Raw genomic sequence first — 21,529 nt, forward strand, 5'->3', positions numbered from 1 at the left:
CTTTCAGGATGGTAAAATGGATAAGGAGTAGTAGGTGACTAACAAGAGTGGCAACCAGACCAAGAACTGAACAAGACCTGAGCTCCTGGAGAGACGCCTAGCTTGGTGGAGGAGTAAGACCCAAGTGGGCCTCTGACTGGCTGTCAAGGGGTTAAGCTTAACAACCCCAGCCCCCACCTTGGTCCAGCAAGGTATCTTAAAGTGTCTGACTTTTGGCTCCTGTCAAGATGGCCCAAGGTGGAAGTGGTGAAGGTATTCCCTGAAGAGGACGTGTGGCATCCGGACACTACCTACAGATGCAAAGCAAGTGACTACAACCACCAAGGAGTGCAAAGCACTTAAAACTCCAAAGGCTAAGTGACTTTTTGTTGAGAATGTGAGGCCTAAGGGAGAGAGGGAAGGCTGAAGTCCACGGGCCTTTAGAAAAGCCCGATTTGTTTGAATTATGTTGAATTCTCATCAAGGGACATTTGTTAACCTAATCCCTTCATTTTCTGTTTTTATAATAAACCTGGCATTGACTTTGAATCGTATACCCTGGTCATTCATCACACTGCTCTGTGAGAAAAGTAGTGAAAACATGAAAAGAGCAGCATTGGACAACGGGCAATACTGTAGTCCTCGATTTGTTTTCAGTATCTTCATCTTCTTTTCACTGATAATTACTATTTTGCTGGAGATAGCCGAGTAGTGGTATTGCCATAATGGAAAATGATGGGATAGTGGCAGCTATGCTGTGAGGTAGGTGAAAGTGAGGGAAGCACATGGGTGACATTGGTTGTGGCAACTGGTCGCAATAAGATGCATGTTGGGACAGTGGACTGCTTCAGCTCTTGCAGGTCCGTATCAGAGGGATTCTGCTGTCAGAGACCTAAAGCCCTGTCCCTGTTCTTAATGGGTCTGGACTCCACAATGACTTGGCACAGGTTTCCGTAACAGCTCTTAGCCTGAACCCAAAACGTTCTGCCATGTTTTTTGTGGCGCGAGCCTACTTAAAGAACGTAACTGGCGTAATGTACATACAAAGTCATATGGACACCACACAACATCACACATTAAGGCATGTATGGATCCATAGCGCTCAACCTTTCAAGATCAAGATTTTTCTTGGGGCGGGTGCAATCCCATCTAAGTGAATGGGAGTATAGGGGGCTTGGTGGGCGAGTCAGCTGATTGCAAGGTGGGTGACACCCACCAAAAGCATGTAAGTTGAGAACTATGTGGATGACTCCAATCAGGAAAGATTATACCCATCATGTGGGAGCTGTGGAGGTGGGCATGGTGTGGTACTGAATCAGAGTTGCCCCCTCATGCCCTGACTGTCCCATCTCCCGCTTCACCCTTCCCCCACACCTGTGTCTGAATTTCAACTGTGCCGTGTCCTACAAATACTTTACACTGGCAGGGAGGCAGAAGAAGACAGCTAAAGGGCGAAGACCGCAGGGGTCGCCGGCAGCAGCTCCCACGCTGTCTGAGCTCATTCCATGCTTGTGACATAGTAATTTAAATACATAGTTTCTATCTTGTGATTAGACACTCTTAGTACTGAAGTACAATAAATGACACGAAACAGGATGAAAAATATTTACAGATTTCTTTAGTAAGTCCTTAAAAGTATTACTTAACATTTGGTTTACATCTTAAACAAAGCTGAAGAATGACCATAAAATAAATGGAACTCTGGGGAGACGTTTTCATTTTGGAGGTATTCATACTCATTTTAAATTTCTTGGCAAGCAGCCTTCTATTTGGATTTCGGCTGGCCATCCGGAGTAGCGGTTCTTGTTGTTATCCGAGTGATTGATCTGGAAGGAAAAGAAGAAAAAAAAAAAAACAGCATTCATTTTGTGAAACACAAACCAATGGCATAGTGCCATTTTTTTATGACAATAACCTGATCCCAACAGAATAGACTTTTTAGATACACGACAAATACATCACTGGCACAGGTGTGGATTCACGTAGTTAACACAACCTTATTTAGAATACGAGTCCCATAAAGCTCCAATATTAGACCACAAGGATGGGGGGGCAGGTATATTGCAAATGTTTGAATCTACTTAAGCCATAAGCCCCGAGCAGGGGCTCGGGGCATTACCACTTCAGGTGGTAATGTCCCCCTGTTCGGGACTTATTGCTATTAGTACCCCGGCCCGTAAGACCGGGGTACTAAAAGCATTTTCTTTCTGTTCCGAAACGCTCCAGCGTTTCGGAACCGAACAAAACAACAACAAAAAAATGAAGTAAAAAAAATGACCCCCGAGGAAGGGAAAACAGAGTTCGTTTCCATAGCCGCCATTGAAAAAAGTAAACAAAAAAAATATGGCTGCCATGGAAAGGAGAGTAGAGACTGTGTTGTCGGAGATCAGGAGCAGACGCGCTGGGGACAGAAGTTTTCCAAGCACGTCTGCTCCCGAAACGGACTGAAAAGAAGGTAAGTGGGAGTGGTGGGGTGTGGGGGCAGGGATAGAATTCTGTGGTTGGGGAGGAGGGAAGGGAGAGGGGAAATACCACACTTACTTCGTTCCCCGGTGGGGGAAGATGGCAGCCTCGAGCTGTGAGGCGGCTCGGAGCGGATTACCGCTGGTAATGCCTGGTTCTGAGCCTCCTCATTGGCTGAGAGGCTGCCGCACCCCCTCCGTCGGGTACAAGTTATGTATCTTTCTTACCAGTGGTGGTCTGGCTACAGAAAGCTCCTAATCCGATCTCCCAGCTGAGGCGATCCTGCAATCACACTGAACTGGCCATCAGTAAACCTGTATTCTCTGGGGTGTATTTAATGCAACACAGCTGATCAAAAACAAGGCACCCCAAAGTTCTGTACTGCACGACTGGACAACAATTGATACCACCCCAGGTCAAAAACATATGCAGCAGGAGAGTTTGCGGCTAATTGTTTCAGGTTTAGACACAGGCTAACATGACTGTCAACTTTTGAGATCAAACTCTTGACTCCAAAACACGCTACAAAAGTAAACCACCTATGGTTATATTCCTATTAACCTTGCGAACACACTTTAGAAGACAATAGCGAGACCTAATTTCCAACATTACTAAACCATGAGTGATATTTTATGATATCAGGACAGTATGGGTTGTGTTTGGGGCACTCTAGTCTCATGATTTCTAGCTGGGAAGTGTAAGAGAAGCAAGCAAACTGCATACAACACACGCTGTTTGTTCCTAAAAACCTTTATTGTCTGTGCGTGCGTGTGTGTGTTTGTGACTGTGTGCGCGCACACGATTATGGGTAGGCACAAGGCGCTATCAGGACAGATAGAGAAGATTAAAAAAATACATTTGCTTTACCTATGCCTCTAAAAGGCCCTAATCCAACTATTTATAGAGTTGAGACATAAGACTTTCCAAGGTGAGCTAGGCTCTCCCTGTTGGTAGCTTGGCTGAGATCAAGGCTTAGCCTTGCAAGAGATGAGGGGGGTATGCAAGGAACAGCAAGCATAACGCAAAATTGTTATGAAATAAAGAAAATAAGGTTTATAAATAATAGAACACAATGGAAAAACTAAAACCACTGAAAGGTTGCAAGTAAAAAAACAGGAGAAAATTGTATAAAATTACAGATTAAGCTGATCTCCGAATACAAATTGAATATAGGGCCCTAAACATTGAGGTTGTAGGTCTGGCTGGCATGAGCTTTGCTCGGTACCGGGGAGTGCTAATGAAGATACATAAGGAAAGGGGCTCTCATACCAGTCAGCTCAGCTGCTTGGTCTTGCTTCACCAGTGCATCCTGCCCAACACTCTGCAGTGCCGATTTCATAAGGGCCATTGGAGCTGCACCATTCAGCCATTCCTTCACCAGTTTAAAGGGTTTCATTATTTTTTTCAAGCTGCCTGGTAGTGATCTTTTTTCACTTTATGGTGCTAGTGTAACTAGTGTAACTGTCCACATTGGGGATAGACTTTCATTTGTTGCATGATGCTTTTATTTATTTTATTTACTTGTGCATTTGTATAGCGCATGCAAGCCCCAGGCATCAGCATTTTTTGTTTCCATGAGGCTTTTACAGTACAATACCACATACGGTAAATATGTGGCACAAGTAATGCAAGACTAAACATGGAAACATATGTTCTGTAACAAATATGATGCAACACTGCCCACCCGGCATCCCATGCTAAAACAGCAGATAAGGTTACAGAGAGAGACGTGCAATACAAGGAAGAAGCCATTTTGTAAAAACCTGAGCTACCGTGTAAGTTAGGACTAGAGCTGCAGAATGCTTTTTGTTTCATTATACTGACCAGTACCACTGCGTTTCACGTGTAATGCATAGTTAAATGCAACCAAAAATATTTTGGGTGACTAGAAAAATTAAGCATCCTTGCCCATGCTGAATCAGCTGATTAAGTTAAAGCGGGAGATGCGCAATACAAAGAGGCCTGCCGGTTCCTGAAAAATTAGCAAAACTGCTTCTGAGTGCATAGGATTGGTCATTTGGTGAAAGCCTGGAATACTGTGTAAAATGTTGCCTGTAAGATATCATTTAGTCTACCCTGCCTAGTTCATTGATATTGGTTCCACTGATGTGTTACATGTATGTGTTTTCTCATACTTTTGAAAAAAAAGCAGTCTGCTCCATGAAACATGGCCAACAAATAATGACGATGGCACCTTTCACATCTATATGGGTAGGCCACCATTCTGACCTAGGTAACATGGAATTGAGCAACGCTGTGGAACCTGGCCCAAACATATGGTGTGAAGGAGTGCATCATCATAGGCTTCTAACTTTGGATATCAAGTTTGTAGCACCATAAACCATCAATTGGTGATGCTATTCAATCTGCTGCCAACATGTGCCTATAGCAATCCACTACTACCCATGGTTAATAGGTGGCACTTTGCAGTCTGGCACAACTAAAACAATTGCAACCACACTACCCTTGTGTGCCGCCTGGTAAGGTGAAACTGTACTTCATTATTTTTGATAGGCTTTTCCAATGTGTCAATATTTTTTCCACATATTTTTTTTGATTTTGTTATTGCTATGGCTGAATAAATTCACCTTTCAATAGTTTTACATACAAAACAAAAACGTTACATATGAAGTACAAACAAGGTAAGCCTTATGAGGCTTCCACACGCTTATGATAAAGCGCTCGATTAATTTTTTGTGCCCGCATTTCTTCGGCACCTAAATTATCCCATATGATGCCCAGATATCAGCGCTGCACGGCCTACAGTATTTAAGGCCTTTCTACAGCAGCCCGGTCATCGGTGTGTAATCAGCACACACAGCGCTGCAGCAAGAATCTAAGATGGCGGACTCACCGCACAGCCTTGAAAGGTACGCCCGACTTCCTTGCTGGGAACAGGGTGCCGTCACGATTGGTCCATCACCGCGTCAAAAGGACCAATAGGGAGCGGCAGGCGAACGCCGGTCCCCACCAAAGACCCACACACACACACAAGACCCCTGTTAGTGCCGACGTGCGGCGTGACTCTTTGCCCCCTGACCTCAGAGTTGCAACCTTACTATCTCCCCTGCAATTCTACAGGCTAACAATCAGTATTGCATGCATTCGCAGCATCCTGCCTGACTAACAGTCTCCGAGGAACTGGACGGACGCTTCTTAACAAGGTACACTGGTCATTTACACTGAAAACTTCTGACTCTCTTCTAATAGACATCTCAAGTAATCAAGTGTGTTCTTATTTTTCTATTAACAAACTACTGCACATCTATTATCTATTTATATTCAATTCGTGACACAGCACCGCCTGTAACTGATGTCACCTACCGTTTCTTTCCATAAGACAATTGTACAGACCACACGTTTATACAAGGCCTCATATTGTAGCTGGGAACGTGAATTAAAACCTTTGCGCTCTATACATGATTATGCCATATTTGCAATTTTGCCTGTCGTGCCTTCTGAATGTGTCTTGTATAAGCTAGTCTATTTGTTACTGCAAATACGGACTATATCTGAATGAACACTGCCACGATAAACCACCTTATACTATGGTCCTTTGAACAGCATATTGCATAGCTTGTGCCTAAATTGAACTAGCCTACTGTGTTCTTAAACCCATTGGAACTAGTCTGTGTTCAGCATAAACTGTCATTTGACTCTAAACCGAACCTGCCTACTCTTGCTAGTTCACATTGCCCATTGATTTTGAACTGAATGTACTCTCAATAAGCATATACGGTTGATTGATTGTGAGTTGTACTTGCCCACTTGTTAGCATATAATGCCACCGACTCTGAACTGAACTTGCCCACGTGTGCTAACACATATTGCCTATTGATTTTGAACTGAATGTACTCTCAATAAGCATTATGAGCTGAACCTGCCCACATGTTAATATATACTGCCACCGATTGTGTACTAAACTCGCCTTCTGTTGCCAGCATATACTGACCAGTGATACTGATCTGAACCTACCCATTGACCTTGTACTGAATTTACCTAGTCTTGCAACCTTGTACTGTCTATTGCATTGAACTAAACTGCCTATTTAGCCAGCATAGCCATCTAGCACCTGCCCTACCTGATACCGCCTCACCTGTTCTGGCTGTACTCACCTCTGGGGTTTAATTAATCCTTATGGCCAAACTAAACCATGCCCACTACTAAGATTCAACTAACGTTTATATGACCAATAATTCTCTGTGCCCTTATAAGAGACTGCCCCGGATCTACGATCCCGACTAGCAGCCTTAGTTTCTGTGTACAAAACTCACTCCAAAGCAAACTACCCCAAACACAGACCCTCCTCTACCCAAGGTCAGAACAAACCGACAACTATCACAGGAGCCATCATCAATGCCAGATCCCTCATGGCGCACACCACAAAAATAGCAGATATACTCTCTATGGATGATTTAGACACCTTAGCTGTGACTGAAACCTGGCTTCATGACGCAGCGGGCCCAGCCCTCATGTTAGCCATACCACAGGGCTACCAAATACTTAGCGTGGAAAGGCCTAATGCCAGAGGGGGCGGCCTTGCCATCATAGCTAAAACTAAACTAGCGTTAAGGCTGACCACACCCACCAAATTCAAATCCTGTGAGCTACTCACAGCCAAACTCCCAATCTCTGACAATAGTACTTTAACTATTTTCTTAGTATATAGACCTTCTGGTCCAATCGGCACCTTTGAAGAAGACCTATCCAGCCTCCTTACCAACATCATCAAGGACGCCTCACAGCTCCTACTGCTAGGTGACTTCAACTTGGACAAGCATGCCCAGTCCATTGAAACCATCCCGACTGATCATGGCCTGACCCAAAAAGTCCTCACCCCTTAGCACATAAAAGGGCGTACTTTAGACTGGGTAGCCAATCTAAACTGTGCCATCACTAAAATAACCCCCCAACCTTGGACTGACCACTATCTAATCAACCTCAACTGCCACCAAAACAGAAAAACACTGAAATAGCACCACCGCTCCCCACCAGAAGCAAAAAAGACATCACTGTGGAAAAACTACTTCCACGAAGGCCCTTGATACCATTGCGCCTACTAAACTCCGTAAAAGTAAACAAAAGTCTCATCTTAATACGTCATTCACTCCCCAGCTTAAAGAATTAAGACTCCAAAAGAGGAAACTCCAAGCCATCTGGAGACACTCCCCCACAATTGAGAACAAAACTACTTTAAAAAACTTCGCCAATATGTACAAAAAGGAAATATTTACCAAAAGAAATACATTCAATAAAAGAATCTCCAAAGCAAACTCCAACACTAACGAGCTCTTCACTATCCTTCGTGAAATGGAAAACTCCATTCCAGCCACAGATAATGTCCGTCCCGAAAGATGAACAATAAAATAGCCACTCTGCAGACTAAAATAGCTGTCAAAAAAGCCTCCTTGTGCCCCGCTGAGACGCACCCCATCCCTCCCATCACTACACCCATCATGAATACACCTTTCAGATTCACCAATATCTCCTTATTGGATAGTGAAAAGGTTATACTCTCCTTGAAACCCTCCAATTGCCAGGAAAACAGTTGCCCAGCACAAATAATTAAGGATGCAGCCAGAGAGTTAGCACCTTTTATCTCTAAGCTAATTAACGCTTCCTTTAACTGAAGTACCGTCCCGATCAACCTTAAAGAATCGTGGGTACTACCACTTCTTAAAAAACAGACACTAGACCCGTCCATCCCCACCAACTAAGGCTATCATAAAGGTTCCCTTTCTCCTCAAAATTATTGATAGAGTAGCCTACCTCCAAATCCAAACTTATTTGGAGGCAAACCACCTTTTAGGATCACACCAGTCCGGATTCAGACCACAACATGGGACTGAAACGGTGTTAATTGACTCAAAGACACAAATCGACGAGTTGAAGAATAAAAGGTAAAACAGGTATGCTACTCCTCCTCCACCTTCTGGCAGCCTTTGACCTGGTGGATCATGCAGTGTTATGCGGACATCGAGCATCAGCTACGCACCTCCAGTGAAGCTATAGCCTGGGTTCAATTCTTCCTAGCTAACCGTAAAATGAGAGTGTTCTCCCTGTCAGCCTCAGCAGACCCAACCCAAATTACCTGTGGTGTTCCACAAGGTTAATGAGTCTCACCGACAATGTATAATATCTTTACCAAGCCACTCTTCGACACACTTCACCGATTGGGTGTCACATCTACTACTAATTATGCCAAATACACTCAGATCCACATTCCCCTCTCGGGAAACTTTGTCGAAGACATGGCTTTGGTAAACAGGACACACCTCCTCATTCAGGCATGGGTGGCCTCACATGGACTCTGCCTGAATGACTATATTGGGCTCTGACTCCAACCTAAAAAAACTAATCCCCAACTATGCCGATTTACCATCGATGGCAACGTAATCAAAGTAGTTACTCAGGTAAAAACACTAGGTTTTTACTTGGATTCTACACTATCATTAAAAAAACGAGTTAGCTCCATGGCCTCATCCACAGCCTATACCTGTAAATTAATTAGGGTTTGCAGACCCTTTTTATCCAAACCCAGCTGCATCACACTCGCCAATGCATTCATAATGTTTAAGCTAGACAATTGTAATGCCTTAAATGCTGGCTCTAACAAAAGCACTATCAATAAAATTAAATACTACAAAATAATGCTCTGAGAGCAGCCCTGAATATACCACGAAGAGAGCATATTTCCAATCACAGAAGAGACAAGCACTGGTTAAAAATTAGCGACAGGATACTACTCAAAATGGCATCCCTCACCTTCAAATGTCTCAACAACCCTGCTTCCCCTTATCTCTCTGCCAGACTGACTAGAAAAACGCACCACACCAGAGCCTGCAACCACCTCTGCCTGGAAATTCCTAGATTCAGACTCTCCAAAGCAGGTGCAACCAGCTTCCCTGTCAAAGCTGCTCTCTCCTGGAATGTGTTGCCTGCTTCCATCAGAGTGTAACAACCTTACTCTAGTTTCAGATGCAATTTGCAGAACTGGCTGCGATCTAATGACATCTAAAAAACGGCTTACTATCTGGACTCTGATCTTTGTATAAACCTGTGCATTTACGTATATCTACATCCATTTGCCCCATCTATGTAACCACCAAGCATTGTGTACTCCCCACCCTAACTGTATGTAATATGAATGTTTATGATCTATGTATTTGTCTGTATTCTGTAACTAAGCTTCAAGTATCCTTGTAACTGCTGCACCCAGCTACCTAAGGGTTTGGTGCGCATTACCAAATAAAGAAACGATTGCAAAGGAAACATTTTGAATACAATTAAATAGCTTTGTAAACATATTTCACAATTTTAAAACAAAAACTAACTAAGGAAAACTCCCTGAATAAAGATAAATTGTAGATAATTTCATAGTTGATAGTTTATTAGATTTACAAAAACCAAAATGAAGAATTGGTTAGGCAGATAAAAAAAATGTCTTCTAAGCATCAGCAGTAATGACAAGAACCAAAATACAAGTAAAATAAATCAACTTAAGTTAGGTTAAGCGATTTCAGAAAGTTTACAACAGCAATCCTTACAGACACCCGTTGACTATTGAACAGACCTTCCCACAATGCATCATGTGTCAATGCAGCATCGCCAAAAAAATGCTGAAAGCTTATTTTGCGCTTCACAAGTAAAACAGGACAGGAAACTAACATGTTTCAGAGCCTCAGGTTGATCAGAGCACCGACAAAATCTACAACAGTTATCTTTAGAATTTTTTTTGCGTTTGGCCAGAATATCTCTTGTTTCCTATAAGTTGAGCTGGAATCTTAAAAATAGATTTCTTTATTGTGGGGAGGGAAATTTCAGCAAATATGTTTCTACTACATTAAACCGCTTGAGATGGAATTGATCGTATTGAAAGGTTTGATACGCCTGACACTGCTCCCTGCTGCAGATCCAATCATATTGCCAACGTTTACCCTTTGCTTTGGCTTGTTATAAGTAGTTTGTCCGATATATCAGCAGATATATACGTTAGTACTTTGTTTTCATGAGGTTATCATTGCATGCTTCGAGACATGAACGTATGTTGATAAGACATGCAGTAAGGAATCAGTATTAGATGGCACAAAATACTTCCTATTCAAGGTAACCATTTACCAATGGTATGGGCTGTTCAAGGATAAAAGGCCTAGTTCATGTCTTATAATGCACATGGGTTGGGACTTCGTCAATCGCAAAACATGCGCCCAAAAATAGCCTTCGATTCACAACCAAAAGATTTTGGGGCACCACGTTCTACATTCAGCGCCGTAAATAATGATTGGAACAACCTTTTGTCTGTGGAATGTCAGAGGAGGCAAGACTGAAAATGTACCATACCTCGCATGAGGAATGGTGGACTGGGCTGCAGCTGTATGAATTTTTCTAGTTATTTCCAATATATACGAACGATCAGATACATGATTATTGGTGTTCAGCCCTAAATAACGATATTCATTGACTTTTTGCAAGGGTACATAGTGGAAAATGCAACCCCCTGGGCGTGTTGGCTAGCAAGACCAAGTGGTCTGCATAAAACAGCCAGGGTATTGCAAATGGGCCAAGCTTCAGCGGGTCTGAGATAAACCCAGCAGATAATAATCGCATGTCTGAAATGAAGAAATTAAATAATGCAGAAGACAAAATATAGCCTTGTATTAACCCACAATATGTAGGAATAGGGGCAGATAACCTTCCTTGCAATGTCATGTGTATTTGTACCATGGTGTTAGTATGAAACTGCATAATCCAGAAGAGAATATAGGCAGAGCAGTTGGCTTTCCTTAGCTTGTCAAACAGCAGTTCTCAGGATATCGAATCAAACGCCATTTGGAAGTCTATAAATGCCATATAGACTGATTGATTTGTCTGGAAGCCAGACGATTTAATTGCATGCAAAATCTGCACATTAATGCCAGTTCCCAGTCCAGAAACAAAACCGGTTTGAAAGGGGTCAAGGTTTTGCTGCTTGCATCCAAAGATGTAGGTCTCTTAACACTAGCTGAGCAAATATTTTACCTGGGATATCAAGCAGGGCAATTGGTCTGTAGTTTGACAGAAGTGGACAATCAACCCTTTTTATACATTGGGATGATAACTGACTTGCACCACGAGGGGTGGGGGGGAGGGGAGTTTTTGTCTGTTTTTAAAACTCTGGTAAAGATGCTCATCGGAATATTGGCCCAGGCTTCAGGATTGGACTTTAATATAGCATTACTGAGTCCATCCGGACCCGGAGCTCTAGAGTTGCTAAGTTTATAAATATAACATATATCTTCCACATTAAAGGTGATATCAGAGCCTCCCATCACTACAGTGCTTTGCTCCGTTTGGCATGACAGATGGCATATATGGTACGATAGTTCTGGACCCACATTTCCTCTGGAATTGCATTTATTTGAATCAGCGTTTGCGTGACATTATTCGCTTTATTCACATCAGAGCCGAGGTTTTTGATGCAAGAGAAGGAAGCATGAGCTCAGCATCATGTTGGATCATTGACGCTTTCCTACTTTTGATCCAGTTTTTGTAAATAGTTTGTAATCATTTTAGTTTTACAGGTCTATTTACAAGCAGAAATAGCTAGCTTGACTGAGCGACAGGCAGCTCTTTTAGTGTGCAATTCATGATCATAGGTATGGATATTGCACAGTCAGCTGATTTAAAGCTACGCAAGGCAGCAACATAAAGGCCACCTGAATAAACTATTTCTGGATTGAGAATATCCAATGGATAGTCAAGATGGGAACAAAGCTCTTCTAATGGACCTGACGGTTTCTGCCATTTGATGATGCCAATGCTGGGTGGAAAGAAGGTTTAATTTAAAAGTCATCAATCATAGCAAAGAGATTGTGATCGATGTATGTACAGTCTATGAGAGCGACTTGCTTATTTCAGGTCCAGGTATTTTTTAGGAGGATTATCATTTGTGGCGGTCCCATTTATAATCATAAGCTGTCTTTGCGACATATTGTCTAACCAACGGGTTAGCGTGCTAGAGGCCGGGGGTCTGTTTTAAATATGCAATTCATATTAAAGTCTCCAGCCAGTATCGTGTTTTAGGTAGAATTCTCCAAAATGGCTAATTTCCCTTACCTACCGAGTCCTTCAGCAGCCTTGCTGGATTTCTAGGGTTTATTTTTTCACCTGGTAAGAGTGTGAGCCTTTTTCCCACTCTTACCTGTATTTTACTGCATGTGTTTTTACCAATTGTGTGACCTTGGGCTCTGGAGCCTCACCTAATCCATGGGCATCATCTTTGTGTGTGTTACACAGCACCTTCAGTGCAGTGACACACGGTTGTCTTTCAGACTTCCCACAGACTCCATTTTTCAGGGACTGACTCCGGTCTCCCAGAAACATGTAAAGTTGCCATTAACTTTATGTAGTCTCTTTAAACCACAGACCCAGTACACCCCATTTTACATGGAGTATTGGAAAGGGTTAATTCTTATCCCTTTTTGTCCGTTTCTCTTGGAGCACTGTTTCGCTCCCTTTACATCAAGACTTGACTGGTGGCAGTGGTAACTAACCTATTTTTCATACCGCGTTTTTCTTAAATAACCATGGTACTGTTTAAGGCTATTTTATTAGCCTCGAACATAAACCCGATTGACCAAATATATTTTATTTTGGCTCCGGCTGAGTTTATTCGCCATTTCTTTTTGTATAAGTCTTTCTCGTGTTTTACTCTGCACGCCAAACCAGGTTTGGTTCCTTTGTTCACCGTCTTTTTGCAGGCTTCTGCACAGAAGCCCTCCTTAAGGCGCCTGAAAGTCTGGGTAGGCAGGATGTGAGGGAGGGGTCTTAGGACCCCTGCCATGGGTTCCCTTGGTAACCCAAGTCGCACTTCTGTTTGATTGGCTGGGTGACTGTCCTTGCCAGGACAGCCACCCTGCTGTGTGATTGACAGCCAGGCTGTGTGAATGGGGGAAAACCGCATAAAAAGCAGGTCTCTGGGACTGGAAAGGCAGAGGCGCCACTGAAACGAAAAAACAGACGAGGAGCTGACAGAAGAGTACCTCTACAACGACTGAACCGCCCGGTAAAGCCCTGCTGCAGGTCCGACTCTTCAAACTCCAAAGACAGAGGATCCTCCAGGAATCTTCTTCCCTTGAGCTGGTGGGGCCAACCAGTTTGCCCAAACTTCAAGCCAGGACCCCTCCTCTGGTCGAATTCGCTGTATAGAGCTACAGTGGGCGGGATAGCCAGGAAGGTCAGACCCAGCTTGGGTTTTAAGGAGCGCACCTTTTATTCGTTGCCTCTGGCGCCAGGCTCATGGAAAAGTGTGCTTTGCACACTCTGTGCCTAAGGCACGTGCATCGAGGCCGGGGGGTGGCCATAAAACATCATTGGGAGGCACGTGCAAGAATCCCTGGGAGGGGCAAGGTGGAGCCACAAGGCAGGGCCAAAGGGAGGGGCCAGAGCCAGCCTATTAAAGGCCAGCCCAACCACATGCCCCCGCTTCGCGTTATTCTGCTTTGCAGCATGACGCTTACTGCTGTTCCTCAGCTTGGTTCCTGTTCCTCCACCTCTGAAGACCATCTTACCTGAATCCTGCAACTCCATCACGGAAGGCACACCTTACCTTATTCCAACCCCTCCATCGCTGAAGGCGCACCTTACCTTATACCAGCCGCTCCATCGCTGTGTGCGCACCCTACCTGCGTTCCATTGCCATCGGAGTCCTTCCTCACCCGATCTGGACATCCAGCGACGCGGGAGCTCCTCTTTTCTTCATCTTCGCGGTATCTTCATCTGGGGCTGCGGAACGGCCTTCGAGCATCCAGACTCTTATAAATAACGAACACTTTGCCGCTCCATACCTGAGTTTGGAACTCCGTTACAACGGCCAACTTACCTGTTGATTTGAGAGCTCCATCATCCTCAAGGGAATCCCCAGATCCACTCCACAATTCCGATCTACCATCTCCACACCTATTGGGACAAGAAGAGACATTACAAGAATTATTATTATTTTACAATCAAGGCAAAAGACTCACTGCCAAATACATTATGATAAACAAACAATCATAACAAAAAGACTTGCCTTCCAAGTGGATTGGTCGCAGCCGGTCTGGATCACCGCCATTTCGGACCAGTGAAGCAACTAGGTCCACTCTACGTGCCCCTGCTGAAGGAAGCAGAACGGAGAGCCCAGCATTACAAAACAGGTGAGCTTGCATGGGAAAACTCTTGCGCACTACATTTTGGCACGAAAGGGTCGAGGGAATTTGTGACACGCCCACGCCATTCCGATTGCCTCATCTTCTCACAGGGGCAACACCAGCATCCAGAACAGCATACTCTGCAGCCGCTGGGGAAGATAGTCGATACAGGGGAGCCAAGTCGAGGGAGGGCTCCAACAGTGCCCCAACGCCCCTGCAGAGACCAGGTGAGCGTAACAGTTGCTTTGCTCTGCTGCTGGTTTCTTTCCTGGGTAGCGCAGGACCCTTCAGTCTTCCTACTTCTTGTCAGTCCGACAGTCGCTCCAGGAACCGTGAGCCTGCAGGAACTACCAGGAACGTCTGCTTCAGTTGCAGCTCCCTCTCCGTTTTAAGGTACTTTGCAAATCCGGTTGTTAATTTTGTTCAGCTGCGGTGAAAGTGTGAAATCTTTCTCCAATCCGAGGGCTTGTCCTTCTCTTTTCTTAACACTAACTTTTCTGCCGACCAACTTCGTCCGGAACTCGAGGCACAAACTCTACTGCGAACTACCCTGAACCGTGTGATCTTGAGCAAAAGACTTTGGACCCATTGACTTTGGCCCTCAGCCTTTTTTACATGATTCTAGCACTGTAGTTCCTCTTGCTCAATTGCTTAGAGTACTTACCTGTTGGTGGGGTTTAATTTCTGCCTAACTTTGTCTTTCCCTCCTTTTACATTTCTGGAGTGCCATTTTGCTCCCACTTCATTTTGTGAGCTTAACTTGTCTGGAACTTATTGGGAGTGATGTGGTGTATTAAGAGTGTGATTTTTAAACTGCTTTTTTTTGTGTGTGGTTCAAACAAACATTTACAAAATGAAACAGCAATCATATAATAATACACATACCAAATGCAAAACAATTCTAATTTAAGAGAAAAAAATAAAACAGATTAAAACAGCAATAAACACTAAAATATAAAGAAATCTCTTTTTCCATCTCTTTCAGAAAAACACCCAATGCAAAGATTAATGCTCTTATATCCCTGCATGAGTCTATTCCAAAGAGATTCACATCTTTACAAAATTATAGCATTATTCGTAAGAATTACATTCAATAAACATCATTACCTTTTTACATCTTTACATCTTTGCATTCTTTCCCTTATACTACATTTAAAAACAATTCAACGCTCGTACATTACACTTATGGAAAATTCAAAATAAGCCAAACAAACAAGACAACTAACCTACGTAATAATATATAATACACGATTAACACATCAAAATAAAAAGGTCAGAAAGGACAATTCACTATTTACACTTCGTTACTTGTGACAAAATCACACAAAAAGGAGAAAAAAAAAATATATATATTCTGTAAAACACAAACAAGACTTAAATAGTAAGAGCTGTAATTTCACAATTTTTTTTTTTCCGTCTCTGAGATAGCTGATAATGCTGTGACAATGACCTTCACCAGGCATACTGTCGCCAAAATTATAGAGTTCGAAGAGCCCCACATACAACGCAACCAAATTAATTCTCTTCCAAAGATTGAATGCGTCAAGCTAAAGGCAGTGATCGTGTTCACTCTTTCAATTTCAAAGAATGGACATAAAAGAAAAAGATGTTTTAAAGTTTCAGATGATTCGGCCTTTTTGCAAAATCTGCAGATGGTATCATGATTATTAATGGCAGTATTGTTCGAATATTTCGTCCTCAATTTAGTGTGCAATAGATCTAATCGAAATCGCATATATAAGGCCCTGAGTTCAGCACTGGGGCAAAGCATAAGATAAGGTAATTTTGGCAATTGCTTGTGTCTGAATTTTGCATATTCAGTAAATGAAGCAAAAGAAGCTATTTTAGAACAGTTAACAGCCCAATCATTCCGAAACAGGCGTTTCTGAGCTATGAGTAGTTTAGATGGTAATACTACGGAGATGTTAATCCCCTCTAATATAACAAGTATACGCTTGTGAAAGGTTCTAATAGATGTTGGATTGGATTCCTTCAACGTAATAAAAAAGTCCTCATAAATAGAGTTTTCAATTAGAGAACACATTTTTGTAAAATTCTTTAGGATGCGCCAATTATGGCGCACTGCTAGGGAGTTTAGTCCTAATTCATGGAGTAATATTGCATCGGGCAGATAAGTAGGAAGACCAAGAGTGACTTTCCACAACTTTGCTTGAAGTTTATTTAAGAAGCTAGACATATCTAATAAACATAGGTCTAAGCTATACAGAATAATTACCTCTATCTTTTTAGAGTAAAATTCAAACAACGGAAGTAAAGAGAATTTACAATATTTACGGAAGATAATTTTCATTTGATTTTGTAGAGGTAAAGCTTTTTCCGCCAGTGTTCTTTGCCAGAAGATGGCACAAGAGTTATTTGCAAGATATAGCCGAGATAGGTAGTCTGTGTTACAATTTGAATATCAACAGAGTCCAATCGCCATCGGAATTTACGATTTTTTTTTTTTGAGGAAAGCACGAGGATGGTAGATTTATGGTCAAATTATTTGCTCTACAAAAGTTCTGAAAAGTTTCTAATTTGTTCTGCAAACCTGATTGGGTACTATTGAATAAAAGCACATCGTCGGCATACACCAGCCAAGACAGCTGAAGTTTGCCATGTCGGACCGAGTAAGATTTTGTAGAGTCCCATATGCCTTTGATGTCTGATAAGTATAAGTTAAATAGGACTGCCGCTAGGTTACATCCTTGCTTAACCCCAATTGCTGTAGGAATTGGGTTAGACAAACTGCCTTGCCTCGAAATGCGTACTCTGAAAGATGTCTTATGATGTAACAGCGCAATGAGTGCTACTAAGTATGGTGGAAATTTCAGTTTAAGCATTTTGTCCCAAAGTCTACTGCGAATAACACAATCGAAAGCGGAAGATAAATCTAAGGATGCGATGAATATTGGACCATGATGAGGGTGAAGCGCCTCAGCTTTTATATGTGCAAGAATCGTAGCATTTAGCTGTGTCCCCATATTTTTTCGAAAACCAGTCTGGACTTTATTTAAAATGTGGTTGACAGTAATATGAGTTTCCACCTCCTTCAATAAGAGGAGAGAAAAGATTTTTGATGCTACATCCATCAGGGCGATAGGTCTGAAATTAAGGGGATTATTTAGAGGTCCCTTTTTATGTAACGGGATAATGATTGAACTAACCCAAGAGGGCGGAAGATGTTTTAGGATAAAGATGGATTGAAATATCTTCAGAAGAATATTGGCCCAAAACAAAGGGTCATCCTTAATTATACAGGGAGGTAGGCCATCGGGCCTGCACATTTTGAGGATTTGAGTTTGGAAATAGCAAACAGAATGTCCTTGCTAGACCATGGGCATAGCATCGGGATATGGATGACTAGGTCCTCGATGTCAACTGGGAGAAAACGAGATGGTAACAGATATTTTTGTTCGTAGAATTTAAACCATGCAGTGCCATCTATAGCAGATTCGAATGGAGGCATAGTATTTTTATTTGCTGTCGTAAGTAATTGCCAAATATTGCGAATATTGTGCTTACAAATTAGGCGTACCATGTTTTGATTACCTATTAAATGAAAAGAGGCTCTGGTTGCTCTTAACTTATTTTTATAGTTAGGTAGCAGTAGCTTTTTCACTTTAAGATAGCTATTACAGGAATTAGAGCAAACATTTCTTTTCAAAATTCTTAACTCACGGTTTCTTTCCGATCTTAATTTCACAATTCGACAGGTCAAAATATAAGCCGGGTCTTTGATTTTGGGGTATATCTGCGTCAGTACTGCAAGGGTAATTAAATGGTTATTGATCATTTGTAAATTCCATGCAAGAATAACCTGGGCAGATTGCGCCCCATAGTCATAGTCAGGCCACCAGTCCCGATGGACTAAAAATGTCAATCGGCGGCAAGTAGATGTATTCCAACGAATAGACAAAAATTGTCTAGCGCTCTGAACTAGATTCAAAGTCTAACTTATCAAAGGACTTAATTTCTGCCAATATAACACCCAAAAGGATGGCATGGTCACCGTACGATGGAAAAAAGGACGTAATTGGAGAGATGATTCCAGAGAGATATTGAGAAGCTATTATGTAATCAATGGTGGAACTTGCCTTTCCCCTGCGCCAAGCTAAAAAAGAAGGTGGGTGAAAGGGTTCTAACACTACTAAATCCCGCAAGAGGAAGAATTGTGTCCATTTTATTCCATTTACATAAGCTGTTTTGAAATGCTGTGAGGATACATGAGAAGGAGGCATCTGTGTGGATGCAAATAAGTAAGCGTTAAAGTCGCCGCAGATCAACACTTCTGCGGCCGGATGTTTGCAAAAGCTTTCTGTTAATGCTTCGTTTAGGATATAGATGGCTTCTTCAATATCAAGCGTAGCGGGATTCCAATAAATAGATATCAATACCACTTTTTTTAGCCCTAGAATGTTAATGTCAATATTTATCATTAAGAATAATTGAGAGGATAGCGTTGAATTTATTACAAAAGCCAGATCATTGTTCAATAGAATTGAGATACCTCCAACTGGATGACCAGACCCGGGCTGAGTTGCAGTGTTATGAACGGCTGTGAAACCGTCAAGATAAAATTCTTCATAACACATGGTTTCTTGCAAGAATAGAGTAGCAGGGAGATCTTTTAGGTTTCTATTTGCGAACCAGGTTATAGGATTGTTCAGACCGCAGCAATTCCAGGTTTGAATAATGAACTTGTTACATTATGATGTTAGCGTAACAGTAGAGTTCGTGCCCGCTGTTTGTGAGGAGTTTTGCAAAAGCGGCAAGATTCCCAAGAGTCCATTCAAAGCAGATGTAAGGGAAGCCAACTGTCCTAGTATTTTTTCATTCTCAGAAGAAGCGGAGGTGGAATTAATTGCAACTGGACACTTTGTCAAAATTGGTGGAGGCGTAATTCTAGAAATTGTATAGCCTTTTCAAAGGAAGCAAATGCTTGCAATTCAAAGCCCAAAAAGATTAAGTCAGACTTATACTCCCAAATCAACTTCACAATAATGGGCGAGATTACCTTACAGAGCATGCGATTGTTGTTGATTAATGGTAACTTTATCCAATCTATGTCTTGGGAAATTAGGTTACGCAAGGACGGAATTTTATATAAGGTGTTCATCAAAAAGGAACGGTTGATAGGGGCCACTCCATTGGTATGTTGGTTACTGGCCCAGCCAATTAAGGTGTGCATTTCCTCAGGAATTTCATTTAAAGATCGTAACTTGTGATTGATTATGATCAGTGGAGCAGAAGGGATGCATTCAGAAGTTGCCTTTCCATGAATATCTTTCATTTCTATCGGGGGTATTGCAGGCGGGACTTGATTATCTCCAGCAAAGGGGAAGTTGTTCAAAGATGATCTGGATTGCTTTGCTAAATCTACTCCTGAAAAATTAGAGATGTCTAACCTTGTAATTGGAGGAGGCATCTGAGGAGGAGGTATCTGAGGAGCCATATGCTGTGACGTAGTTATCGGGGGTTCTGGCAATGGTATAACAGACAAGGGTTGATGAATCACAGCAGGAACATTCCTAGAAGAAGAGGTACTTGCTTTTGGAGCCTCTTTGTTAATTATGTTGGCCCCACCACAATATGATGTTTTTTTATTTTTAACTAAAGGAACCAACATATTGGAAGAACCAGTACCTTCACAACCAACTAGTTTGCCATTGAGAGTGAAATCCGCAGGGACATTTTCAGCAATTGGTTTAAGAGAGGTTGGCTGCGTACCTTTCTTCCCTTTTTTTTGAGTTTTTTTTTGAAGATTTTATTTGGAGAGCATTTAAACTCTCTTCGTTCAATTGGCTCGAGTTAAACTTAAAATCTTTGCTTCCAATTTGCGAAGTATTCAGTGTCACATCAATATTGTTACAATTTTTGGCTGAGCATTGTACTGAGGGAGCTGCGTTGCTACTATTAGAAATAGAGGGATTATTCCTCTTTGATTTGTTTCTGCGTTTCAGGGCTCTCTGATAGGATTGTTTCATCCTGCGAGAAGGATGGTAAATATTAGTCGACATCTCAATTGAATCTGGAGAGGTAGATTTCTCAAGTAGGTTCGTAAACGCAGAAGGACTATCTGGAGCTGGCTCAGTCGGAATAACAGCCGAAGTTATTGTATGCTTGTTTAACACTTCGGCAGAGAACAGCTCAGATTTAAATAGCAATTGTTCAATTTGAAGAATTTGCTCGTGTTGAAGTTTCGCCACTTCGACTATGTCTATTGATTCTGGACCAGTCGTAGAAGACTCCATTAAGTTATCTTTGGCAGCGGCAGTTGCAAAAGAAGTGGGCATGCCATTTAACAAATAAGTAACTTCAGTCGTTTGAGTGCTTTGCGAGGTCAAAGCATGCATTGCAGAAGTAGCTGGTAGGACCCTCGTTACAAGCTCAGCCGTGCGTTCAGGACACATAATATGAAAGTTGTGACATGATTCTTGGGCTAGCATAAATCCTTCAATTTTTGAAAGTTTGATCAAATTAGTTACAATGGAGTCTTTTATATCCTTTAGTAACACATGTGTAAATTCGTGGCCCTTGTCAAGTAGATTGAGGATGCGAGTAAGTACAGGAAATTATTGTAATTCCTGCTCTAGTGAATGTGAGGAATTTCCATTAATCGGTATTGGGGACAAAGGATAGTGGGAAGTGGTCGGATCAAAGGTCGCCACTTGTGGCAGTTGATTATTCAAAGCGCCAGAACGAGTCGGCTCATCCATCTGAAGATTTCTAAGGGATTGAAATTCAAAAGTGGGAGAACTTCTCATTTTACTTGATGCAAAAACTTCCCTCGAAGGGCTACTAGATGTTGCAGGCTGATTCGGAAAAGCCAAAGGCGAACGAGGCGTCGGATGGAAATGCACTTGTTCTCGTAGTCCACATGAGGATGCAACTGGAGTGGATGGGCCTAGTGAAAGGCT

The 21,529-nt window shown here is 42.3% G+C and overlaps 1 protein-coding gene across 1 annotated transcript in view; it reads right to left on the minus strand.

Moving 5' to 3' along the window:
• Positions 1 to 1,575: 1,575 nt before the first annotated feature.
• The window catches only part of FAM3B (FAM3 metabolism regulating signaling molecule B), a 455,943-nt gene continuing 435,989 nt past the window's right edge, over positions 1,576 to 21,529 (minus strand). The window contains exon 8 of the mRNA XM_069636046.1: positions 1,576 to 1,805. Coding sequence (XP_069492147.1) covers positions 1,716 to 1,805 — 90 coding nt within the window. The 3' untranslated portion in view covers positions 1,576 to 1,715. The remainder of the gene's footprint in view (positions 1,806 to 21,529) is intronic.

This window comes from Ambystoma mexicanum, chromosome 7p, assembly GCF_040938575.1.
Source record: "Ambystoma mexicanum isolate Mex_15411 chromosome 7p, UKY_AmexF1_1, whole genome shotgun sequence".
NCBI classification, from domain to species: Eukaryota; Metazoa; Chordata; class Amphibia; order Caudata; family Ambystomatidae; genus Ambystoma; species Ambystoma mexicanum.